Source organism: Onychomys torridus, chromosome 9 (genome assembly GCF_903995425.1).
Source record: "Onychomys torridus chromosome 9, mOncTor1.1, whole genome shotgun sequence".
Lineage (NCBI taxonomy): Eukaryota > Metazoa > Chordata > Mammalia > Rodentia > Cricetidae > Onychomys > Onychomys torridus.
In genome coordinates, this window is record NC_050451.1 from 23,443,045 (window position 1) to 23,461,296 (window position 18,252).

At 47.6% G+C, this 18,252-nt stretch overlaps 1 protein-coding gene and 1 non-coding gene across 3 annotated transcripts in view; both read right to left on the reverse strand.

Moving 5' to 3' along the window:
- Positions 1-18,252, reverse strand: part of Ptprg (protein tyrosine phosphatase receptor type G) — a 697,305-nt gene that overhangs the window by 70,816 nt on the left and 608,237 nt on the right. For both annotated transcript variants that reach the window (XM_036200071.1, XM_036200070.1), the window contains exons 11-13: positions 17,734-17,783; positions 15,399-16,170; positions 2,427-2,559 (exon numbers count right to left, since the gene is read on the reverse strand). In XM_036200071.1, the coding sequence (XP_036055964.1) occupies positions 2,427-2,559; positions 15,399-16,170; positions 17,734-17,783 (955 nt within the window). The remainder of the gene's footprint in view (positions 1-2,426; positions 2,560-15,398; positions 16,171-17,733; positions 17,784-18,252) is intronic.
- On the reverse strand, positions 12,463-12,567 carry LOC118591661. The gene has a single exon (XR_004945963.1). It is a non-coding gene; the product is annotated as a U6 spliceosomal RNA (small nuclear RNA).

Below are 18,252 nucleotides of genomic sequence, written 5' to 3' on the forward strand. Positions count from 1 at the left end.
ACTCTGGAGGAAAAGGCAGGTGGATCTCTGAGTTTGAGGACAGCCTGGTCTACAGAGTGAGTTCCATGACAGCCAGGACTACACAGAGAAACTCTGTCTTGAAAAACCAGGAAAAAAAAAAAGGTCCAAAGGCTGAAAGGCTGTCTACATCCAATCCTTCCTGCTCTGGCCTGCCTCTTCCTGACATTCTCTAGTACTCCAGTCATTCTCACTTTCTGGTTACTTCTGCAACATGTGAGGCATGCTCCTGCCTCAAGGGCTTTTACACTTGCTGCCTCCCATGCTAGAAAGGGCCCTGGGTGAGGCTAAGATGGAACCCATCATTTATGTCTCTGCTCATATATGATTGCCCCAACCAGGATTTTTATGGCCACTCTGAACACTCTAGGTCACCTCTAGGTCCCAGCATGACCTGCCTCTTTTTAGATGTAGCTTTCTCCAGTTCACACATGGAACTCTCTTAGGAATGTCTTAGAGGTTGCTTTCTTGCCTGTCTCCGCTACAGCAGAAGGCCACAAGTGCTGAGACACAAGGGCTGAGCCACTGAATTTCCATGCTGCTTTGCTTGTCTCAACAAGATGCTCTGATGCAAAAGTAAGAGGTGGGATGAAGGCAAGGCAGAACTGAGCTATACTTGTGGCCACTGACTCTTTTGCTCCCTTTCCTGTTGCCATGAGCAAATCCCTGAGCAGACTCAGCTTTGGGGAGGAAGGATTACTCAGGGTTTTGAAGGTAGTCTTTCACTGCAGGGAAGACGTGGTAGCAGGGGCATAGAGCTCCCTAATGTCCACCAGTCCTCAGAGAAGAGGGATTCTAGCACTCCGCCAGCTTCCTGCTTCCCCTCTCTGTGTTCAGCCTGCATGCCATCCCGTGGGGTGGTGCTGCCCACTTGCAGGGTGGATTGTTCCTAGGGATTTAATACAAACAAGTTGACAACCGAGATTAACTACCACGCTGGTCATCCTAGTGTAGTTGGAGTTTTTTTAGTTCTGTCTGGCCCATGGTCAGGACAAATTTCTCTCACCTGTTAGTCCCTAACCAAGTAAACACACAGAGATTTATATTGTTTATAAACTGTATGGCCATTGCAGGCGTTTTGTTATCTAGTTTTTATATTTTAAATTAACCCATATCTATTAGTCTATAGTTGTTATGTGGCTCGTAGCTTACCGGTATCTTATATCTTGTTTTTTACGGCGGCGGCTGACTGTTTTTTTTTGTCTCAGCCTTTTATTTTTTAGAATTTTTTGTTTGTTTGTTTGTCTCGCCTATACTTCCTGCCTGGCTACTGGCCAATCAGCATGATGCCATCCCGTGGGGCGGTGCTGCCCACTTTCAGGATGGATCGTTCCTAGGGATTTAATACAAACAAGTTGACAACTGAAATTAACCACCACGCTGGTCATCCTAGCTTGCTTTCGATGGCTGTGATGAACACCTTGACCAAAAGCAGCTGGGCGGGGGAGGGGTTCGCTTGGTTTACCATCTCTACCGCGGGCACCATTGGGGGAAATCAGGGCAGGAACTAAAGCAGAGCAAAGGTGCGAACCAGGGGGACAGCTGCACACCGGCTCACTCCCCTGGCTTTCTCAGCCACTCCTACACATCCAGGTCCATCTGCCCAGAGAGGGCACTGCCCACCTACATCAATCAGTAATCAAAAACACCCACAGGCCAGACTAGCGGAGGCCTCTCCTGAGGCGCCTTCTTCCTAGGTGACTCGAGTCTGTGTCATGTCATGTTGAGAAAAGCTAAGGGGCACACTGCTAAATCCTTTTAGATGAAAAGAAGAAGACTGGGATGCTCCTGCGATGAAGGCTGCCTGGGCTGCCATCTAGTTTAGCTGACTTATTCTAGCTGAAAACTCTGCAACACAGAGGCTCTAAGCTGGCTCCTGGGGGACACAGTAAGAACTCTCCAGAGGACAATGATAATGGAAGGCTGGCCACAAGCCAACACACTTAGCTCTCGAGTACGAAATGCCACATGATAGAGTAACTGTTCTGTGATCACCCAATTTAATCTTCACCAAAAGGCTATGAAATATTTTGAAGACAAAAGCTACTTAATGTACTGCGAGAATATTGCAAGGTAAAGGCATGATCTGAAAGAGACTGGAAGCTCTGTGGAACCTGCACGCTCCTTTTGTAGGTTTGGACAACCGAAATTGAAAACAGGAAAGGAATTAGCATCCAATAGCAGCAGAGCTGGGACGTGAGTATGGACCTCCCAGACTCTCCGGTAAGTTTACCACAAGTGCTGGGACCTCAGAGGCAGTTCCGGCCTGTGTCTTCTCCCCTAGACAAAACATGTCTCCAGGTGAGAGACACAAGGCTAGCAAATGCTCACTACTTCAGTGTTGAACACAGAGGCCACATGTTCAACTCTCCAGGGATTAGTACCTGGCTAGCCGCCTGCTCACTCACCTCCAGTAGACGAGCACAGCGATGAGAAGGACGAGGCACAGGAAGGTCAAGGCTGAGACCACAATCAGGGGGATGATCCACTCCATCCGCCCCGGGGAGGGGCGGCTTATCATTCCAGAGGTGTTCTTCTCGGCTACAAGAGAAATAAGCCAGTCAGTGGGCAGAGGATGCTGAGTCCCACTCCAGAGAGAACTGAGCCCTACCCACTCTGAACCAGCACAGGACAAGAGGGCCAAACGGCTGTCCTAACCCAAGCACCATTGCCTTCTGTAGGTGGCACTCTTTAGTGACCAGAAGAATGAATTGGCTTGTGAGATTAAAATCATTTCTAGCAGTGTTTTCTTTTTTTTTCTTTTTTTTCCAGAGCTGAGGACCGAACCCAGGGCCTTGTGCTTGCTAGGCAAGCGCTCTACCACTGAGCTAAATCCCCAACCCGAGATTAAAATCATTTCTAAGGAGAGCTCTGCAGAAGACATACTTCAGCTTTACTCCAAGGCCGTTCTCAACCCAGAGAGAACCTCAGATGCACTCAGAAATCGCACTCAGGGCCCAGAAAGGAAGACAATTGAAAACAGGGAATCAGCTTCCCCGATCACAGCATGCTCCTGCCTCTAGACTGCAGCCACAGCCCTGGGGTTAAGTGGCAAATCTACCAACTGGTGGAGTTCTCCCAGGCCAGCCAATATTCTTACCCAGCAGATCTTCCAGCATTTATCTCCAGAAGCCTTAGCAGGGCAGCTGAATCTATCTTGAACTATGGGGCAGGTGCCTGGGAATGGCTAGGGTTGCAAGTGAGACACAGATGCAGTGCAGAGTGTCCAGATGCACAAAGGCAGGCAGTGACAAGGTCAACACTAATGTCTGAGGCAAGACCCCAACACTCCATGGCTGCTGAACAGCTGTCTAGGTACAGCAAGGATCCCACCTGCTCGGTAAAAAAGAGGTCACCACACTGCCAGCCCAGAAGTGTCCTTTGGCAGCATGGACTAAATGCAGGAAAATCAGGCTGTGTTTCCAAGGGAGGGAAGATGGGCCCAGGAAGCAAGAGATAGCATGCCTTGGGAGTAGATATTTAAAGAGGTGAGACTCCTGCCCTCGAGGTGTGCTCCTGTGTGATGCAGTGCATTTTGCTGGGTTTCCTGTGTGCTTACTTTTAGACACAGGCTCCTGAAGCAGGGGCAGCCCAGTTGCTTCCCAACTCACTGAAGAAAAAACAGATAGGCAGCAAACCCCACTGATTAAAACCGCTAGAAGTCTCTCATGTTCGGGAATGCCCTCCAGAGGGCAGGGATGCAGTAGTGGTTCATCCAGGCCTTTGCTGGGAGGATCAGTTAGGAGGGAGACTTTGGAAGAACTAATCACAGGGTAACTAACGTGGGGCCAGGGGAAGCGCAAGGGCTCAGTGGAAAAAACACAGACGGCAGTTCTCTCACTGGCCCAGGGAAGCAAGGTTCAGAGCACGATCTGAAGCGTGAAGGTAAGTTAGCTAGGTAAGCGTGTTCTGAACAGAGGCCATGCGATTGTGGGAGTGCAAGGATGGGGGACCTTACAGGATGGAAAACTAGAAGTCAATCAACCGAGGCCTCAGAGGCTCAGTGAAGGGCATGGACTTTAATCCTAACAGTGCAAGTTACTGTAGTGTTTGAAGAGAAAGTGAACAAGCTTGTCACCTTCACACACTTCTCCACACACTGCCTTAAGTGCGAAGAGTGACAGCCGTCCAGAGAAGCCACGGGTGCAAAGGAGAATAATTTTGCAGGGCTCCAACAGGGGTCATTTCAGCCAGGCAATTATCTGGCTGCTGGTGGAAGCATCTCAAAGACCCAGAGGTCCCGTTAATAGGAGGAGTGTCAGGAGGGCAGACAGCAGAGGCCATGTGACCCATTACCTCTGCTTTTACCCTGGGAAGCCCCCAGTGTCTTTTTGGTTCTCTCCCACCTGACAGAAAAGGATTCTTGCCTGTGGTCCACTTCCAATTTTAAATACACTGGTGTTGCTGCCGTTCTAAAACCTGTAAGACCACTCCAGAATTGTTTTGGTTTTGGGGGGCCATACAGTAGCCATGGTTGTGAGGCTCTGTGGCACTCCAGTTGTCCCTGAAACTGAGTCTGTATCTATGTTGGTGCTTCTGTCTGCCCCTTCCTCTCCCTTCATAAGATGACCAAGGTTTGTACCCGATCTTCACGAAGGCCCAGGGCCAAACAGGGTGACGATGAGGGGCTCCTTGAGTCTAACAGGGTAAGTGCTCGAATTTACAGCCAGCTTTGGTAGAGCTGGCTGAGTCACTTCTTCCTAACAGTGCTGTGTGACACTGTCCCCATGGCAAGGCTGTACAGGAGACCTCAGTTGGGAGCCACTGGTATCCTGACGGTGCTTGATTTCAGTCGTCTGAGGCTGATCTTCCTTTAAACAGCTAATACAGGGCTGGTACCAGATTTTCAAATGGGATGCAAGACAGTTAGCCTCACTGCCAACTTCACAGCACTGTCTTGTCTTGTGCATCAGGGGCCTGGAAGTGGTTTCCACTTCCTGTTAAAATCCCACAAGCTGTCACTCTACTGAACCCTGGGTTTCTGCCCAGAGACCAGGGGGAGTGCCCACCCTGCACTACAGAATGTCTAACTGACTGAGACCACATTTCAAGTCGGAAGACCGATCTTTTATCTGGATCTTCCGAGGTGAAAAAAATCCACCTTACATCTGGGCTACACCTTCTGGTGGCAGTCTATATAAAGGCCATGGAAGAAGAAAGTGCTTGCTCTTTGCCTGCCCTCACTCTTGCTGGCAAGTTCATTCCTTAACTAGCATTAGAGGGTACTTGAGGAATCCAGTGAATACTGAAGACCAGCTGAGACAGGTAGCCTTGTGGACCTTTCTTCAGGAGACAGCCATTGTTGGGATAAGTCAGATCATAAGCTGCAAGTTACTCTACTAGATCCACATTTCATATACATAGACCTGTGAGCATCACCACATCAGCTCCATCACTCCTGCCATCTGAACTGTGAGCATCACCACATCAGCTCCATCACTCCTGCCATCTGAACTGTGAGCATCATTACATCAGCTCCATCACTCCTGCCATCTGAACTGTGAGCATCATTACATCAGCTCCATCACTCCTGCCATCTGAACTGTGAGCATCACCACATCAGCTCCATCACTCCTGCCATCTGAACTGTGAGCATCACCACATCAGCTCCATCACTCCTGCCATCTGAACTGTGAGCATCATTACATCAGCTCCATCACTCCTGCCATCTGAACTGTGAGCATCATTACATCAGCTCCATCACTCCTGCCATCTGAACTGTGAGCATCACCACATCAGCTCCATCACTCCTGCCATCTGAACTGTGAGCATCACCACATCAGCTCCATCACTCCTGCCATCTGAACTGTGAGCATCACCACATCAGCTCCATCACTCCTGCCATCTGAACTGTGAGCATCACCACATCAGCTCCATTACCGGTCTCTTCTTCATCAGTTGCCCAGCCCAGCCCAGCCCAAGGGGTTCAATGGCTGCTGAATCTGACTCCTCCCTGTAAGACCTGAGCATGTGGTCACACAGCACTTTAGACACACAGGGCACAGCACAGGAGTCTGCCTACCATAATGAGCTGCCTATAAGACACTGGAGCTTGAAAATTGGCCTCAAAGGGAGACCAACCACATTCTTTCTGCTTCAGAAGGACAGATGTCCAGTTATTGACTCATCTGTGACCCTAATGGAAGAATGAGCTACTGGGAGCTATTAAGAACACACAGCATCCTCACAGGCTGTCACCTGCTCCCCAAAACCTTCCACATGCCTCTGGAGACAAGGAATCACTAGGAGTTCCCCAGTATCTGTAGAAGTCCGTTCGGGCCCCCAGTGGCTGCCTGAGGACACAGACAGTACAAACCTATATATGCTGTGTTTTCCTATTGTAAAGTTTATGATACAGTTGAACTCATCAATTAGAGTAAGATGAATAACAGTAAAATAGGACAGTTAGCACATCCTGGAATGAAAACTTTTTCTCTCAAAATAAGAACCATGATAATGGGGAGTCTCAATCCGATACCTCTGCAACTAATGCAAGTGTAGGTGGTGAATACCATAACACCAGAGAGAACTCACTTCCCAGGCAGCACGGAGCTAAGACGGTGTGACATTCCTTCAAGATTCTCATACCCACAGGGCATTTGGGAGGCAGAGACAGATCGCTGTGATTTTGAGGCCAGCCTGCTCTACATTATATAATTCTATATAAATTCTAGAATTTCCCTTTCATTTTGTTTGGACAATAGCTGACTGCAGGTAACTTAAACTACAAAAAGCAAGCCTTGGGGACTCCTGTACACACTTTCTTTTCAACTGAGGCAGTGTACCTGATAGCAAGCTCCTGGACCTCAGACCAGGTGGAGCTGGCTACAAATGGGCAGGTTTGTGTGTGGCTCTGCCTAAGTAGCTGGCAGTCTCTGAGCCTCTGGACCCTTCCTCTATTAAAGGAAAGCAGGTGGTAACATTCACCTCTACTGGGCAGATGAGGATTATATTGATGACCTGCATAAGGCTGACTAAATTGTCTGTATAATTCTCTAGTCAAATGCAAATGAAATCTTGGGGCTCTTTGTTCAAAGCTCATTTAGGAATTTTCAGAAGGGACCTGAGTAACATGACTGCAGACATGGGCTGTTCTGAGACAGCGACTGTGAGTGTTGACCTTGCATACTCACAAAGCTGCTTTTGACCACTAGTGGCTAGCGCCATTAATCCTGCCCGATGCAGAGGAGGGTCTCGAGTCAGAGGATGGACTTGCTTCAGAACCACCTCCCACACGAAACTGAGCAACTAACTGGTAACTGGCTCTGGGCATGTGAAGAAGGGAGGCAGGGAACGCAGAAGCAACTCCCTTCCTCTAAATATTCATTTCTGCATCTAGCAGCAATTGAATACAGTGCCTTCATTCTGTTAAAAAAAATTCAAAAAAAAGAAAAGAAAAACAGTTTTCAGTGGCATATGTCATCACTGAATTAATGCTGTTTGCCTTTTACTGGCTTGGCTCTCATCCCAGTAGAAGCAAATAAAAACGAGCACAATGTACTATAAATGCTACAGGCAGAGAGACGTCAGATGGACCCAGCTCAAGTGCTTCCTGCCTTGAGGAGGGGCTCAGCTCCAGCCACAGGTCAAGAACTCCTGAGCTGTTACAACTAAGACCAGATCGGTCAGGAGGCACTGCCTAGACAGAGAAAATGGCTCCTCTCTTCTTCAAAGAGACATGGAAGGAAGTCATGGGTGACTTCACTAGAGTTGTCCTGAGTGACACCCTCATTAAAAATCACCCATTGCCGGGGGTGGTGGCGCTCGCCTTTAATCCCAGCACTTGGGGGACAGAGGCAGACAGATCTCTGTGAGTTCGAGGCCAGCCTGGTCAACAGAGGGAGTTCCAGGAAAGGCGCAAAGCTACACAGAGAAACCCTGTCTCAAGAAACAAAAACAAAACAAAACAAAAAACAAAAACAAAACCAAAAAAAACCAACAACAACAACAACAAAACCACCCATTGTGAATAAAGGTGGCTGCTGCTGCGTGTGTGTCTGTGTACACACATAATGTAAAAATTACCATTTTAAGCATTCCTAAGTATACAGTAAGTATATAAGTAGGGCTACGCATCAACACTGTTGGGAAGCTCATCTCCCCAATATTTTGATCTTACAAAGAGGAAACTGCCCTGGGTAAATCACAACTTTCTATTCCACACTCCCGGTCTCTGGACCATATTGGAACTGGCAGGTCCAGGGTCTACACAGGAATCCCATAGGATCTGATTTAGTGACTGGCTTATTTCACTTAGCACACTGTACTCAAAGGCTTCTCCAGGGCACGTGTGTGGCAGGGTTCTGTTTTGCTTCCTCTTGCTCCCCCTGCCCCCACCAGGGTTTCCTTCCCAAGGCTCAGCAATGTTGCATTTTGCCATGCATTCCAGCTGTTTCCATGTGTTGCCCACTGTGTGAACAATGGGGCTAAAACCCACATGTGCAGATGCCTCCTCAAGCTCTTGCTGGGAACTCTGGGATTGGAGTCTTATGGTCATTCTATTTCCAATTTTTTTAAACAACTGTCTCTACTGTGTCTCCCTCCCAACAACTGTCCATTTATCTTCCCTCTAAGAGTGATAAGAATGGTCCCCATTTCTCCACATTTTTACTAATACATTATTATTATTATTATTATTATTATTATTATTATTATTATTATTAGCTTTATACTGTGATATAGTAACCTCTTTTACAGGGCCATGAGATTTTTCTTTATCTTCCTGGAGCCCTGAGGCTACAGTAGTTTCAGAAAACCAGCTGCTCATCAATTTTACACACAACTGACATGTGTAAACCATACTAGAGTACCATTTGTCTACTTGTACCCATGCCCAGAGTTCTTGTGAGCAAATCTCCCTCCCAACTCCACAAATGCCTATTTACCAGACCAGATAATCAAAGGATGAACTGTCATCTCTGGGAGAGCTTGGAATGTTAAGGGTGTTTAATCATTGCCCATCTAATTCAAAGCCTCACACATATAGCTAGTCCTAACCCACTAAACTGCTATCAGGGATACCTGAACCATCATGTGGATTATAGCCACATTCTTCACACAACAGCCAAGGCACGGAAGCAACTGGAATGCCTATCAGTGACTGCAGGAAGGATACCAGAAGCACCATATGGTCCTGAAGTTGGTTGGAGAAAGAAGCCATATACAACCTTACATCAAATACCCCACCCCACTCCCACCCCAATTCCTGATTCCAACCTACTTCTTAGGGTCTAGTTTTTCACACTGAGAATTACACTCATTTTCTTAGTTCAAAGATCACATGGAGTATGGGAAGAGAAACTTCTTAGGAGCCAATACTCTTCTGAGAGGAAACTAAACCATGTTTGGCATCCTGAACACTGCTTTGAGCTACCAAGAGCTACCACGACAATCGTGAAAATGGCAGAGAAGCACACAGGATATAGCTCACAAAAGGAAGCAGACCGGTGTAGCTAGCCTTGGTTGAAAATTACCTGTGGCATTTCTTCAGTGTCTTCTGCAATGTATTTTAAATGAAGTGCACTATATTGGTCCTAACTCACGAAAAGCTCAGTACTGTATTTGTGACTACTTCTTTATCCTGGAGAACTTGCTTTGATACTAAGTTTTTGAAAATATTACATTTATTTTGTGTGTGTGCATGCATGTGTATGTATGTTTGCTTGTGTAGAGTGTATGTGAACTCAAGTGTAAGTGTGAAGGTCAGAGGACACCATGCAGGAGTCGCTTTTCTTCTAGCTTGTTTTCTGGGGATGGAACTTAATTATCAGTCTTGACAGAAGGCACCTTTAATGGCTGAGTCATTTTACTGGCTTTTTGCCTTTAAATCGGTGACTCGACTCTCCCCTCTCCGAGTAACCTTCCTTCAAAGTATACTTACAGGAATACCACAAGTCAGGTTTGTCAGCTTTGGGAATGTTGACACTTTGGGACAGATATTCCCTCCCTTTTGGGCTGTGTGTGCACTAGTCCCAGGCCCTTTCCTAGATCCCAGGAGAACTCCCTGTCTAACAACCCAAACAGTTTCCACAGCCCTGCAGGAGTGGCAGAACACCTGACTGGGAACTTCTGCTGTAATGGAACCCTGGCAGCTTCTGAAGGATGCCCTTTATGATGCTCACGTCTTACTTCATCTGCAACCATCTCACTCTGCTCACTCTCGAACTAGGACCAGAGCCCACGGGAGGCCCTGACACATCATGCAGACTAGTCCTTGCACCTTGGACTGACAAAGCCTGTCTTGGGCCCTGTTGCACCTCATGCTGAGAACTGGACACACTCCTTTACCCTCCTAAACTTTGGTTTCCTCATAGGTATGGTGGTAAGGGGAGTGCCTTGGGATAAGTGACAGGAAAGTGCCTTCAGCACAGGGAACAAACTCAAACCCAGGGTGTTGTTTCAATAACTAGCTTTTTAACGTTGGGTCCCTTAAAGGTTTTCTACACTTCCTCAAAGGAGCAGACTTTCCGGGTCTCAGCATCCTCCACTGTGGTTCAGCTCAGAGCAGAGCAGCAACCTAGGAACCACCTGTGTCCCTTTTCAGCAGTCACAGCTCATGGGCCATAGAACACCGGGTCACATAAGCTGTGTCCTGAAGTTTGTCATTTGCCATCCCTGACCCACACCATCATCTTCAGCACCCACCTTGGGATAGACCTCAAGGGGCAGTAAGTAGGTTCTAAGCAGGGTGTGATTTGAAAAACATCATTTCCCTCATCTACAGAGGCAAACACTGACAAGCCCAGCCCTAAATGATGAGCTCACAGGTGGCATGCACTCTGAAATATTTACGCCATGGCATGCTGTTCTCACACACCATCCAGGAACTACATCAGCTGGCTTCAAATCTGCCTCCACACTGCAGGCTATGGCTCCTTAGTGAGGACTCACAGGCTAGATGTCCATGCAGCATTGATCCATAGGATGCTAGGAAAAGGTTTGGTAAAGGACACGGACACACACACACACACACACACACACACACACACACACTTCCAGACCCTAAGATCACCGTCAGTACAATGACGATGGCAGCAGTCACCACTCCAGTGGTGGGCCCAGGGACACATTTAATTTGGCATATGCCAAAGCAAACTGGTTTTAAGATTTAAAAAGTGGAGTACTCAGCCCCAAAACTAGGATTTGTGCCTCACGAGGAGTTTCCAGTGACAGCTGTGGGAGCTGAGGTGGTACTCTAGAGTTTCTATTGTCCTCGACACTCTGTGATGCCTAATAGCTGGTCTTCCCTCTCACTGAGATGTCTGATTTCTGTGTGCCTGAGTTTGCCACTACCTCCGCAGAGGGATTTCAGGGATGCAGTGACGTCACCATCACGGAAGGAATCTAAGCAAGTCTTTTGGGGATACTGCCTGAAGTGTAACGTACTTTGCTCACTTTAGGCATTGTTGATTTTCCAAAGACACTGAAGTCTGATTCAGTGACATTTTTTTCCTTCGTGGGAAGAAAATTTAACTATGGAATAAACAAATATATACCCAAAGTCTCTAAGATCCATCCCCTCCATCCCCTTCCATCCCAGCATCAGAAAACATTTACAGCTGGTGGGAGTGGCCTTTGGAGTCAACTCAGATGGTTATTTCAGTTAAAACCAAACCAAACCCAAGCTGGCAGATCGGATGAGAGGTGTGGTGGGATGGATGGAGAAGGACTGTGATCCTGGAGCTACACACTGACGGGGCTTTGCCGGTCCCCTCTAGTTATTTGAGTCCTTTATTAAATAACACTTACATTTTCTTGTTTTTTGCATTTTATACTGGAGGCTGGAAAATGACAGAGTGTGGGACAAATCAGGCCCACTGCCTGTTTTAATGAACAGAATGGCCTGGTGTCCAGTCACAGCCAATCACTGCTATCCTGTCCATGACTATGTGTGCTGCAAGGCTGAACCTAAGAGCTGAGAACTGTGGCCTGGAAAAACTATTCACTACTTGGTTTTTCTCCTAAAGGTTTGCAACTCATGATTTCAACCCAGAACCACTTTCAAATTCAAATCACCAGAAATTCAGAACTTTCTCTGTGGCTTTAGGGAGAGGTGGACCTTGCTATTCTGACTACAGAGACCACAGGACAGATGAGTGTTCCTGGACAGTCTCATTGATCCCCAGTTGTCCCCGAACTTTATGGAGCTTAGGATGACCTTGAACTTCTGATCTTCTTGTCTCACCCTCTGAGTTCTGGGATTACAGGTCTCTGTTACCCTGCAGGTGTATACAGTGCTGCAGTGCAGAAACTGGGGCTTTTTGCATGATAAACAAGCACTCTGTCATAGTTACATTATCAAACTCCTGTACATCATTTTAACTTCAGGTAGTTGGGAAATTGCTCTTTAACATTCATTCAAATCACAAAATCAACCCACTGATGCCCCCGAAAAGTTCCCACTGTTACTTGGCATTTGGCTTCTGGCAGCACTCCTGAGCACTAATCAGACAGGCGTCCTTCAGGGATTTGTGTGTCATCCTTGCACGGCAGCCATACTAAACTTCTCTGTAGCATTCCAATAATTTTAGCTGGGCAGTGGTGGTGCACATCTTTAATCCCAGCACTCGGGAGGCATGTGGATCCCAGTGTGAAGCCAGCCTGGTCTACAGAGTGAGTTCCAGGACAGCCAGGGCTACACAGAGAAACCCTGTGTTGAAACTTTCCTGTTCCCTCATCCCCCAACACACACACACAAAGACAGGCAGCTTTATGAGCACTATCTCTGCACTGACTGAGGACTTCTTGTTACTGGCACTTGGCAGACAAGGTCACTGGTACAAACTTACTTGAGGGTCAAGTGAATGAGGGGGTAGACCTACTGAGTTGACTCCAAAGGCCACTCCTGCCAACTGTAAATGTTTTCTGATGCTGGGATGGAAGGGGATGGAGGGGATGGAAAGGGATGGAGGCTGGGCTTGGGAACCCCAGTGTTTACTCTCTTCTCCCTTTCTCTGGAGTTTCCACGCACCAGAAGTAGTCTTGGAGCCCAGCCTTGCAGTTTCCCAAGCTTTGAACACTCCCAACTCAAGCATACAGCAGGCACTGTCTTCAGAAGAACGGCAAAGAAATGTTTCTGAAAAGTAGGCTTGTAGTGGGTATTTGTTCCACGTATGACCTTGGGGCTCCAGCCCCTAGGGCGTGGCCTCTGGGCTAGCTTACCACCTGAAGAGCATTCTTGGATGGTGGAGACTGACTCAGGCGATGGAAAGTAGTGTGGGACCAGCTCTGCGTAGGGTTTGCCTTATCCCGTGTTAGTGAGTTGTCCTCAATACACCCCGTAACAAACAATTCCTTTATCAGTTATCTGTGGACTTTCTGCATAACGGGCTGAGTGCACTCAGTCCAACTCTACCGTTGTCTTAAAGAGGAAACACACTGGCCCAAGCCACATGGCCCCTCCTCCATCTTTAGCATAGGCAAGCGTGCTTGAGAAAAGGTCAATGACACAATGACTTCCCCTGCTAGTATCTACCCCATGGTATGCTAGTTCCATTAAAACCTGACCCTCAGCATGGCCAAGGCTCCCTTCATTTCCATGCTCTCCCAGTGTCTGACTCAATCCTTATTACTACTACCCCTCTCTACGGTCCTTCTCCACAGGGAGCTTCTCAACCCATCCAAACTCATTTCCAGTTTAGGATCTCTAGACCTGCCACTCCAGCAGCCCAGAATGTTCTCTCAGGAGTCTGGGAGTGGCTGACTCCCCACCCTGGTTTCTGTTTAAACGCATTTGTTTGCTGGGATATCTATCCTCAACCCTTCCCATGAACATGTACTCCTGGGAGAACAGAAGTCTCCATGGACAGTCTCTCTCTAATGCCTAGTCTAGAACCTTGCACACAGTGGGAAGGGACTCCGTATTCTTTCCTATATTTAAATGCAAGAAATTCAACTTTTACACAGCAGTCTCTCAGGGGGAATGCACAAGAACAGCTTCATCAATGACCCCATGCTTCTGTCATCTATACAAGGCTCCTGTGACTGTCTGTCAAACTGTCCCGCACCGAATGACACCCATGGGAGACCTCTACTTAGAAAAAAATTAGTTCATAGCAGCTTTAAGGGAAAGTAATTCAAAACATGAAAATGTATTCTAAGTTGAATCTTAACATACGAGATCTCAGCTTTAGATGAATTTTAATGTTTACAAGTGCAAAAGCAAATAAATATTTACCAGTTGCCTTTTTTTTTGCACTCATAACTCCACAACAGCTTAAATGAAAAAAACATTGTTGCTAAACGTCTTGCAGTCTGGCAACACGAAGGATTTCTTATTAGGAAAAGCCCTCACAACAGTAGCAGCCCTCATGCCACAGCTCCAGCACAGGCATGGCGAAGGCTCATTAAGATCTGAGCATGTGACTGAGGGAAAACATTGCCTCTGGAGTCACAGCAAGTGGAGGCCGCACCAGCCATGCCTGCTTCCCCAGCTACCGAGGGGTAGTTCATGGAGCCAGTGACAGCCTGAGGACCGCCAGCCTTACTGCTCAGGCCAGGACCATGGACTCCCCAGACGGGACATGTCACCTTTTCTCACTTAAGGTGGGCCTCCATTCTCCTCATGACTGTCAGTCACAACATCTTGACTATTTCTTCTATTGCTCTTTGACGACTGAACATCCCAGTTGGGTAGTTTCCTGGCTTGCTCACTCTCCTAAGTCCCCATTACCTAATTCCTTGGAATGTGCTCTAGCCAAGTGCTGTCAATCATTTCTCTGTCATCCACTCTATTCCAGTATGCAGGCAAGGGGCTTCCCTGACACAGCATCCAGCCTAGTGCCTGGCACAATGGCTACCCAGAAATAAATGTATTTAATAAATGACTAAGGAATAAAAATGCTTGCACGTGCATGTGTGCCTTCGACAGTGTTTCTCACTGACACAGAACTCACAAAATAGGCTAGGCTATCTGGCCCCTGAGCCCCGGAAATTTGCCGGACTCTGTACCCTCAGTGCAGGGTTACAAGTGCATGGAACCTTGCTTGACTTCTTTTAAAACTTCATGCTTTCAAGACAAGCAATTTACTTTTCTTTGGCTAACACCCCCCCCCCCCCCCACACACACACAAGGAATAGACTAGGAATGGTAAACGTTTTAGAACCAGTGGCCGCTTTCTTCATTTGGATGTCTGTCTGAGGCCTTGGAGTTCTTCTGAAAGGCAGAAGTACAGAGAAAGTCTTGCTCCAGTGAGGAGAATGCATCTTACCAGGATGAGACAAGATGTGGTTGCAGGCAGAGACACGCCAGGGATCCACACAATCCCGAGGACATTACCTACTTTCTGCACTCCTCACCCCCTTGACCCTCCAACTTTTAGGAATAGGTCGAGCCTGCTCACAGCAACCTGGACCATCAAGAGTGGACTAGCACCACTTACCTGGGTTAACAGTGATGAATTTGCTATCCTCGGATAATCGGTCCCCTCGGGACATAGGCTTTTTAGATGGCATTTCGGGCCTCTGGGGATCACTCCCTGAATAATGTTCCTCTGTGGCTGTTGGGGGCACTTGGGTGGCTGTGTCCTCACTGGGATCCAAGCCTGGGGCAACACGGCCTGGCTGGTCTGTTGCAGGGGCAGAGTGGTCCTGCCTGCGCCCAGGTACAGTCTGATGTCCTCCCTCCTCTGCAGTCCTGTGAGGGGAAGAAGGCGTCGGAGCAGGAGCGGTCCGGTTCCTCTCTTCCGCTGGATGGGTGGCCTCAGCCTTCTCCTTCTTCTCAGAGTCCTTCTCGCCCTCGTCCTCATGCTCCCGCTCTCCGTCCTCACTCTCGCTCTTCTCCTCCTTCTCCCCTTCCTCTGCGCCCTCGCTGTCCTTTGTAGGAGCCGAGTCGCCATCAGGCCCTGGGGCAGCTAAGGCCTCGGTAGTGGCGAGGACTGGCCTCCCTGCCTGCTTGCTGGCTGCCGCTGCAGTGGGAAGGCGTGTGGGCCACACAGCACTGGGGAAGGAGGAGATGCCACCGCCACCGAAGCCCAGGCCTGCCAAGAGTGTGCTGGTGACCACAGAGGCCACTGTAGCCTGGCTGCCACTGGAGGAAGGACCCATGCCAGTTGCCATGGAAACAAATGAGAAGGGGATGCCAGAGGATGTCCAAGTAGAAGAGCCCGAGCTGATGGGGGCCATGTCTGCTGAAGAGGCAGGAGAGGCTGTCGGCTGAAAGGGCCACCCAGGGTGTGGAGAACGGAGGTGGAGGAAAAAGCAGAGCAAAATCAGTAATAAAGAATCAAAGCGAGGCCCCTCAGCCTGAGACTATTACTCATCCATCCTACAGGCTTTCATAAGCTAGGGCATGAAAATTGAGCATGGCTGCTGGTCCAGGGTAACCAAGTCTTATTTCAGTGGCTTCATAATTACTTTGAATTAAAACATTTAACTAGTGTATTAAATTCAATTTTTCACTGATATGACTCAGGGTTGGGCTAGGTGGGGAAACAGAAGCATTAAGAGTGCCTTAAAGACAAGCAACAAATAAGTTGTAAAACGGCCAGATGCCCGCCATTTGTGTGTGTTTGGGGGGCGGGGAGGTGAGAAGCAGAAGTCAATGCTTCGAGTCAATTTCTGCTGGTGACTACTAGCTCTGAGACATGGAAAACTACCAGATGGAATTAACTCCTCCATCACACAGGGAGGCAGTCAGCAGAGCAAGAGGGAAGGTGGCCGGCCCTGGTCAGCAGGTGCCACATTCAGGACACTGTCTCTACACAGGCACCTCATTCAGCTCTACACTGTCTCTACAACTTCAGGTCTCATGCGGCCTGGCCATGGAGGCTTTCGGTGTCTGCACTTCTCCACAGTGCTGTCTACACCTCCCAAGACTGCGACACTCAGGACAGAGGCGGAACCAGAGGTGAGAGGGCATTTATCAAGGTGCATGGCTGCAAAGCCAGAGGCAGGGCTGCTGGGGCTGAAGCTCAGCTCATCCTTTCCTTACGTTCAACTGGGGCACAGTGATGATGTGACTCATGTGAGCCATCTTCTACTAGAACCAGGAGATGTCCTGGGATAGCAGTTTAAGTTCAGTCCTTATGAGCTGGTGTAGAGAACCCAAAATTGTATCTCATCACTTATACAAGTCCAAAACAAGTCACATTTGGGAACTTCATCCAATTTTACACACAAAAAAAACCCTTACAGTTTAAGGACAATGAGTTAGAAAGCTCATTATTCAAAATCAAGTGTCACATAGGATTAAGTACCAAACACGGACAAGCCCTTCATCCCAGCTTTGAGTCGACTCCCTGCCTCACTCTTTGTCGTGATAGGCCTTGATTTCTTCACCTGTCCAATGGGAGAGATGGTACTACCATCCCAGCTGTTTGGAGATGCAAATAGAATAACCTGTGTCTGGACACTGGAATGTGCTTAGTGAGTTTCAGATTGTGATTATCCCCAGCACTGGTAATTTCTTATTGGTGGGTGTGTGACAACTTCTGGATTTTAACTTGAGTGAAGGGCTGCAGATGATAACGCCTGTATCATCTGATTCCAGGGAATCATACACAATTACAGATCTGCAAGATTTTTATTGACAGAATTATACAACAGAAGCCACTGATACCGCTACACAGCACACGAACTTACACAGAAAAATGTGTATGTGTCGCTAAGCTGCTCTATGCGGGCAGTTCAACGACACTATACTGACACCTTGTGGCGAGAGCTTTAATCATAGCCAAAATAACACCAGTGACGGCTCACCCAGCGGTCTCCACTTACCACTCCTGTTTTCACAATCCTGGTCCCTTGGAATATTCGGGTAGTGTTAGCTGAGAAAAAAAGAAGTTATAATGTAAACAACACACAATGTTCACATGTGTTTCCAATAAAACCCTACTTAAGGACACACGAATCTAAGCTACACATAATTTTCATGTCACAAAATAGTATTCCTTTGTACACTTTCCAACCAATTCAACCTATGATGCTCTTCTGATTCTTGCAGACATGTTCAGACAGTCAGGATCTAGCTAGCTGTTCCTGACACAAGAAATTCATTTAAAATTTGTAATTTATACTATTAAAGAACTTCAACAATGGTAAGATGCCCATGATTCCAATGGACAGTTGAATTATTGCTACATCTAATACCTGTGTAAGATTCATTTTCAGGTGCTGTTGGGCTTCTGAGTTTTATACACACACATACACACACACATACACACACACACACACACACACATGCATATGACACACATATATATGTCAACATCTCTCATACTTTCTAATATGAATCTT